This window comes from Leuresthes tenuis, unplaced genomic scaffold (assembly GCF_036924035.1).
Source record: "Leuresthes tenuis unplaced genomic scaffold, fLeuTen1.0.hap1 SCAF_22, whole genome shotgun sequence".
NCBI lineage: Eukaryota > Metazoa > Chordata > Actinopteri > Atheriniformes > Atherinopsidae > Leuresthes > Leuresthes tenuis.
The window spans coordinates 13,197,674-13,206,433 of record NW_027325376.1 but is presented as its reverse complement, the minus strand read 5'-3'; the positions used below and the strand labels follow the sequence as shown (position 1 = coordinate 13,206,433).

Genomic DNA, 8,760 nt, shown 5'->3' with positions numbered 1-8,760 from the left:
AAAAAAAATGAAAGATCTTCAACTATATTGCTAGGCATGCTTTTGATAACTCTTGACATTCTTTCTAAGTATGGAAGAATTTGTACAGTTATGCAAGAGTTTTCCATGACAGGTTCAGATTTTCTTATCTTCTGAATCTTTATTATTGTAAATGTGTGAATTTATGTATAGATATAGAGTATAGATGTGTGGTTTGGACCATGGAAACAAGTCTTCTCACATGATTACTTCAGGCCTGTGTATGTTGAATGATAGATGAATAACAAGTGTGCTTGTGGTTTTGCTTTGTGTGATGTTTGAAGATATCTGCTTGAGTTTGCAGACAAAGTTAAGGCCACAGAAATAGAGAGCAGATAAACAAACCTTTAGAGCAGCCATTTTGCATTAAATGTCATTGTAGAATAAAAAGAGATATATAAATTCAAACTTATCATTTGTCCCCACACCGATTTAACTGAAACAGTTTATAAACAGCAGTTTATGTAACAGACAGTGGCATATTTTATCGTGGGTAACTTTTCCCAGACACCAGAGGGAGGGAAATGTTACACAATTGAAATTGTTTGAGTTAAGAATGCTTTTATTGTAACAATATATGTTGGGAAGTATTTTTACCACATGGTTTCAAAGGGAGGGGGTCTAATCAGTTGATTTGTTTCCTTGAAATGCCTCACATCTATGATTTATTGAATAATCTATGATGGTTACAAATAAACATAAATTTCTCTGAGACTTTACCACCTCCATAATCTCCAGCTCTTCATGCCTCTGTGTAAACCTCACTTTGCATGTAGACAGATGAGCTGCATACTGCTTATACTAAAAGTAAGCTTAAGGGGAAGTGTCCCCGGAGAAGGTCCGAGTATAGAGGCAGCATGATAAGTCGTTGCTGCAGCAGGCTTTTTGAGTTCCACAGGAAGTTCTCTGTTTCTGCCAGAATTGAATCTTGTCATGCAGAGAGTTGTGCAAGTCAAGGAGAGGAATTTTTTAGTTTTATCTGGATTTCAGATGCCCTATGGGGAGCATCGGATCTCTAAACAAGACCATTCTGCCTTTGCACCAGCGTAGACTAAATCATATCAAATTTTGACATCCTCCTGTTTAAAAAAAAAAGTCACCACACTGATGACATGCGTTTTGATTAAACCGTTTGAAGTTGGGCTGATTCAGTTAACAGAGCCCAATAGCAGTAAAGTAAAAGAAATTGAGCTGATACAGCATTGTAAAAAGGAAACAACCTTAAAATTATGGTCTTATTCTGGCTGTTACAGATGTGCGATACCACGAATTTAATTCCTATCCAATACCAAGTAAATAATGATGATAATGATAATGATAATGATGTTGATACTGTTTACAAAAGTGTTATTGTGTTAAAAGAAGGGAATTAAAAAAATATTTGGTATTTTAAGCTCTAGCCACCCAATGACACCAAAACTCACATTATCTTTCTTTTTCTTTATCTAAAGAGCATTTTCAGTTGTAATGAAGATGAGAATGGATGATTGGAGTAATTAGAACAAAATGATCTACTGAGAACCTGCACATTAATTTATAAATCATGGCAAATGTAGAATGAGCTAGTCAAGAAGTACCCTAACCCACCGTCACATGCAGCGTCGTTTTTATGTAAAAAAGTTCCACCCATGACAATTACGACTATTGCTTTTATTTTGACTTTGAAGTTTATAATGAAAGACAAATAAAAACCTTTTATAGGTAGTTAAAACTGTTCATAAGGATGACTGGTTTCAAATCTTAGTGTTGACATAACCAAAATCAAAACTGATTCCACCATCAATCTTTCAAGTTTTATTAACAGGTACGATATACATATATGATACAACAGGGTCAATGATATAAAACAGCTACATCATCAGCTTTTAAACCTCATAAACTGGTCTAAAATTCCATGTTTATGCTTTTGCACTTATCTGCCTTCCTCATGGTTCTGAAATTTTTAAGTCGAAGTGAACATGGGGAATTCTGTTTTGTTTGTATATGTTCGTGTACAGATATCTAAACATATATATAAAAAATGACAGATGAATGATGATTTTTATTACTGTTTATTGTCACTGTTTGTGTAGAATTTAAAAGGGGTATTAACAATAATAATCTTGAAATTAAACAAAAGTGCCTTTTATGGAAATTAGGATCACTCTGAAAATGTACTACAACATTTGATTAATATGAAATGAAACTCAATTTTACTTACAAAAACTGATTTTTTTGTGTTTTTTTTCAAAGATGCAGCTTTTTAATTTTACTTTGTCTATTTCCGTAATCCTATTGATATTTTCCCGTATTTTTCAAAAAGACAGCAAAATAATTTGAAATAACAAAGACATTTTTTTTTTACTGTGAACTCTATTACATTTTCATTTCATGTCTAATGTTGCTAAAGGCTCACATATGTTTTTGTTCTCACAATATATACTTGTCCAGTCCTTAATTGAAGAATATGGCAAACAGACAAAACTATAGAGCGAAAACTGAAGTTTCCAGCTCTACTATTGCAACCAGTTCTGTATAATCAACATAATATTACAGGCTACTGGGCTTTGAGGCCCTCTGCGCTCTGTACATTTTGTCGTAGTGTTCAACCATTTACAAACCATTTTACATGATACCTTATCAGATGTGGTTCTTATGGTTTCGCTGAATCACTAGCATAAATGTCTCACTTTATTTCCCAAGCTGTCCTGAAAGGGACACATAGAGTCTGTAAAAACATTTTACAGTAATATGAGAGCCTCCGCTCTGTTTGGTGGGTGCTTTATTCCCTTAGTGGTTAAGCCTTCTGTCTGACCTGTTCTTCTCTTAAATCAAAACAGCAAACTGGACAGTGATCTCACATTTGTGTGTGGTTTGCATCACTGAGGTTGGTAATCTCATGATAAGACTCCACATGTTTTTGTAACTACAACCTGTTTAAACATACAGTAAAAGTATTCCCCAAATCAGACAAATCTTTACACAGACAAGTCAATCCTTCACCTTTCTACACTGTGTCCATGATCAGAAATAATGTTTCACAACAGTTAACATGTCCATAAAGACCTTCATTTTCTCAAAACAGGTTATAATATGAGGCAGAAATGTTTAAATTGTACTTAGAGTTAGTTGAACTCTATGTATTTGCAGATACTTAAGTGCTCTTTTTACTCCTGAACAAAACTAAACAAAATTTTTTTGAACTGTTACTCTGCTTTCATCTTTCCCCTAAACCTTCCACAGCAGAGACACCTGCAGATGGAGACTAAACCCCAAATAAAAGCTCCAATTAGGGCCATAATTACAGCAGCCACATCCAGGCAAAAGTAGGAATACCAAGGCAAGTTAAAACCTGCTGACCGTAGATGGGCTGCTCCTTTGTTCCTGATTACATACTCAATCCAAAAGATGGCGGTGTCCATTGGAGACATTGGTAGGTCACGATGCAGCTGGGAGAGGTTCTGAATGTTTTTGCGGTAAGAGGTATTCTCTAGGATGTCCTTTAGAGCCTCCAGGAAGTTCTCTGTGGTCAGTGATCTGGCCTCCACCACCCGAGCCGCACCACGCACCTTCAGACGGTGTAGATTGTCAAACTGATCAAAAAGAAGCGGCAGGCCCAGAACAGGAATGCCATGATAGATGGCCTCATACACGCCATTGGTCCCTCCATGAGCTACAAAGACACGAGTCTTGGGGTGTCCCAGGATATCTTTCTGTGGCAGCCAGTTCACCAGCAGGGTGTTGTTTCCAAGAGATAAAGGCCTTTCACCCTCAAACCGCCAAACCACCTTCTGAGGGAGCTGAGCGAAAGCAGCAGCAATGGCCTCTGTGGTCTCATGAGGCAGGGCAGACACCACTGTCCCCACAGACATAACCACCACCCCATGTTCCCCAGAACTCTGCATGAATGTTTCCAACTCAGCGGAGAGGGGCTTGGCCTTTTTGGACTGGAACCCAGCTATATACACCACATTGGGCATGGTGGGCCGCGGGAACTCAAAAACAAAATCAGCTCTCAACAGCCAGATATCAGCTGAAAGCTCCAAAGACAGCAAGGTAGTTCCAGGAGGGAAGTGCCGCTTAAACAGGTCTGAATATACTGGGTTAATGTAAAAGTGATACTCATAAACACTATAGAGATAGTGGAGCAAATTCTTTGTCCTATCTAAAAAGTCCATCTGATCATGGAGTTCACTACCAGACACAGGGACGTAGGAAACAGGAGAGGGAGCTATGGTTAAATGGCCCTCCCCATTATTAATCCAGCGCACATTGAAAACCATCGGCAGCTTGAAGTAACTACCCAGAATAACCCCTAAAGAAAGAGCTGGGTCAGTTAACATTAAGTCAAATTTTGAATCCCGTAACCTCGTTATAAACACGGGGTCATCTAACATTGTTGCAGCTGCTTTGGCCAGAATCTCATGACCCTTCCCTAACATGGACGTGATCAGGCTCTCTTGGTAAAAGGTGCGTATAAAAGTCGGATAGCTGCGACATTCCATAACATCTTGAAGCATTTTATTGTAGTAGTTCCTGTCTCCTACTTCATCCTCTAGCATTGGCACGTCAATTGAGGTATAAATGGAGGAGTTACTGGGGATATACCAGCTCTTTTCAGAGCGCAGAACTGTGATGTCATGGCCCCTGGAGTGAAGCTCTTCAAGGATCACCTTCATGTTGATCCAGTGGCTGCCATCAACGGGCACAACCAGAATCTTGCTGCCATCACAGTAAGACACACTGAGCAACAGCAAGCAGAGGCCTGTCAGGAATACATTGAAAGTGTGGGACATTTCCTGCAACGAACAACAAAGACAAATGTTTAGCCTTTTGAACACAAATTTCAAAGGAATATTTCTTTTCAGTGGGTTTGTGTAAAAAACTTTTCAGGAGTCATTGTCTTACTTGCAGCAGACAGCGGATAGAGCACTCTTGGAGAATCGAGGAGGAATTCTGATGGGGAGAACTAAGCTAAGAGCAACTCAAAATGGAACCAAAGAAAATAGATTTTCACCACCTAATTGAACTCAAACCTCAAAAACATCATAGGAGTTTGAACAAATGCTATACATAGTGAATTTTACACCGTGTCACTTTTTCATCAGACATTTGTTGACTTTGTCAGTATTTTATCAACTAAACATCTGTGTTGCTCCGCTTCAATGCGGCTCATCACCATGCCCTGCAGATGATCAGTTCAGTCCGTCAGGAGTTGTGTCACACATTTTGGTTAACTCACTGCGGGTCACAAGTTTTGCAAAGATTCCAATTTCCTTTTATTGTCATTGTACACAGGATACAACGAGATTGCGATAGCTGCCCACAGATTACATGCAACAATAAAAGCAATAATAAAAAACTGTGGAAAGACAGTAAAACATTGTGACTCAAAGAAATACTGTCATATTGACAAATAAATAAATTAATAAAAACCTAATTTCAAGATATTGTAAATTGTATATTGCACAGAGGGGCTGTATAGTGCAGTACATTACATTTGTCACCGGTGTCTGTTTAATGTTTGGATGGCTTTTGGGAAGAAGCTATTCAACAATCTGTTTGTCCTTGATTTTACTGTCCTGTATCGCCTCCCTGAAGGCAGGAGGTCAAACAGATGATGGCCTGGATGGTGAGAGTCTTTTTCAGTGTTCCTGGCCCTGGACAGGTATTGTGAGTCTGCTATGTCCTTGAGGGAAGGGAGAGGGCTGCTGCTGATTTTCTGAGCTGCCCGTATGACCCTCTGCGAGGCCTTCTTGTTGGCCACTGAACAGGCAGCGTACCACACTGTGAGTCCGTATGTCCGTATGGTACTTTCAATCACAGAGTGGTAAAAAGCAGTCATGACCTTGGTGCTGAGCTTGTTGGTTCAAAGCACACGGAGGAAGTGAAGGCGTTGGTGTGCCTTTTTTATTACAGCAGAGATGTGTTGTGTCCAGGTGAGTGTGTAAGTTATGTGAATGCCCAGGAATGTGAAAGTGCTGACCATTTCCACACATTTGCCATTTATATAAAGTGGGAGATGTTGGTCAGTTCTGTTCTTCCGAAAGTCCAGAATAAGTTATTTTGTTTTGTTTGTGTCAGTGTCAGGTTGTTTGCAGAGCACCACAGTGTCAGCCTGCGGACCAATTGGTCTCGTCCCCTCCTGAGATGAGGCCAACAACTGTGGTGTCATCTGCAAACTTAATAATGCAGTTTGAAGTGGAGATGATTGTACAGTCATATCCCTACAGTGAGTAGAGCATCGGGCTCAGCACACAACAATGAGGAGAACCAGTACTGAGAGTGAGTGTGGAGGACCAAGTTGGACTAAACTTTACAGACTGGGGACTGGATTTAAATGATGATGAGTGCTGGTGCTTTTCCAGGCTTTTCACAAGTTTGTACTTTATTGAAGTTGGTAAGTTGAGATCAGACTGGGGGACTTCAGGGTCACAGCTGATCTGCGGCAGGATACGTTGACCAACTGCCATGCATTGAATGACAGTGAGCAACACAGAAATTCTTAAGCTGAGAAAAATGATAAACAATTCAGACAGAATTTTTTGAAGTTTGAGTTGAGATGTGCTCATTTGTGTCTCTGTTCTGAGTAGCTGTTGTTTTAGCTCCTCCTTGAAAATTCTTCTCCAAACTGAGTAAACTCTGGCTGCTGTCTTCTGCAGGTAATACACTGATTACTTATGAGTTTCTTTACACGATGCCACTTAAAAAAAAGGAAATATCCCTGTAGGTTACAGTTATTGAATCTTGTCTGTTTGTGGCCTACTTGTTTGAGATAAGTGGACGAATATCACATTTTAAATTTGAATGAATGGATCTATTGTGAATGTTGACTGGTGCAGAGATGTTCTCAGCTCTTGCTTGCAAAAATGTTAAAGCTAATCTGTAGGCTAATCCAGGAGGGTGTGTGATAGTTAACATTGTCACCTCACACTGTGCCTGTGTTATCTCTGGGTCACTCCCTGTCTCCGCTTTTTAAAAATAATTTCAATTTACAAATACAATTATCACAGTTATATCTGTTCCATGAGTGTGGAAGATCTGCTGCTCCTTGGCTCTGTTTTTTTTTCTTTAAAAGGATATATTTTTTATGTTACTTACCAAATACAAATACTTAAATGTCTTACATTGCTTCTGATGTATTGCTTGTCAGCAGCTTGTTATTAATGTAACTGTTACATAACAGATATTGTAGCCTCTTCAAAGCCAAAATGTTACAGAATAATATGCATCACTGCTAATGCGAAAAGGAAAGTAATGTTAAGGATAATAACAATAAATTGACTATTTATTCCAGTAACAGAGGCATAAAATGTGCTTAGTAACTGTGCCAGAAATGGTTATCTAGTGTACTTAGTAAATCTTTTAGTTTAGTTTGTTCGGTTGATTGTAAATCAAATGCCTCACCTGATGTTGTTGAATCATATTCCAAAGGTTCGACTTGCAGGTCTGCAGGTCCTCAGTGAGCCAGGATAATATGTGGCATATGTTTGCACATGACATTACTTTTACACACACACAGGCCCCGTGCTTGTGGGCCAAAGTCCAGTATATGGATTAAAGGTAACTCCCAAAGCCATTGCCTTGTGCTTAGCAGCAAAGGTTAAAGTTCATGAGGGTTAATATATTTCTATGCATATTTAATATCACACATGGGTTCAAATCTGTACTTTTAAAAGTTTTTTTGCCCTTCTTTCCACATGATTAACCAGTGAATTGTATATTGTAAGCACAATAGCAAATTAATTTAAATAAGTACTAATTCAAAATGACTAAATGCAGTTAAATATTTGCAATTTTCTCATCATACAGCTTCACTGATTGCTTTCAAAAAGGCTTCATGCACAGGCCTCAACTTTAGGTTAGGAAGAGGAAAAATCCAAACTGGGACACAGTCAAAGCGCACGAGACGGGAGTGGCAGGGAAAGAAGGAGGGAGGAAGCGGCAAGGTCACAGCGGAGGGAAAATAACGTGCGCATTGATTGCAATAACAGCGCAACTCACAGTTCCACAGTCATATCAGTGAGATGCAGCCTTCCCTTCCTCTGCCTGTGTGGAGTTGTATAAACCTTCGCCAGGGAACAGGGTAACAGCAGAGCACATGTAACTCGTGGCTGCTATGAAGCCTTTACAACAGTAAACCTTTAACCTGGTCAAAGGGGAAACATTTAGCTGTGTCACTGTGCAAACTTGATCTGCATGCAAGCTATCACTACTTATCTGAATTCAGCCCAAAGTCTTCAAAAGAGAAATATGGGAGTTCTTCACTAAAATTGAACAATAAAGTGCATGTAGATAGCAGTCAGAGCTGCTCTCAAGTGATCACATAGCTGGTCACATGTCAGAGCAGAGATAGTCAATCAGACATCTGCATCTACATGCAGACATCTGCAGTAGAACTGCATATAATTAAGTCCATGCATTGTTTCAGTCATATACATAAGACAATGTGTACAATAAAACTCTAATTGAATACTTTAAGTGTTTTTATGACTAATGATTGATATATGATTGATATATGAAAGTCTTAGATATGGGATTTTTATGCGTGTATGTACCAAAAGCGATGTAAGACTATATTCAATTATATTTATCACATCTGCAGCAAATTTGCTAAATAATCTGAATTATTTTTTAAAGTTTTAATGTGGTAAGAAGTTTATCATTTATTGGTTTATCTTTTTTCAAAATTGTATTTATGACTCAAATGCACTAAACCTATTTCTCATTCAAATTGAGGCACAGATGGTATAAAAAAAAAGT

At 38.7% G+C, this 8,760-nt stretch overlaps 1 protein-coding gene across 1 annotated transcript; it reads right to left on the bottom strand.

The window, feature by feature from the left end:
* Positions 1 to 2,854: 2,854 nt before the first annotated feature.
* On the bottom strand, positions 2,855 to 8,431 carry ugt5g1 (UDP glucuronosyltransferase 5 family, polypeptide G1). The gene is made up of 2 exons (XM_072376278.1): positions 7,405 to 8,431; positions 2,855 to 4,796 (listed from the first exon to the last, which is right to left on the bottom strand). Exons 1-2 carry the CDS (start codon positions 7,498 to 7,500, stop codon positions 3,204 to 3,206), a joined length of 1,689 nt encoding a protein of 562 aa, XP_072232379.1. The 5' UTR covers positions 7,501 to 8,431; the 3' UTR covers positions 2,855 to 3,203.
* Positions 8,432 to 8,760: the final 329 nt, after the last annotated feature.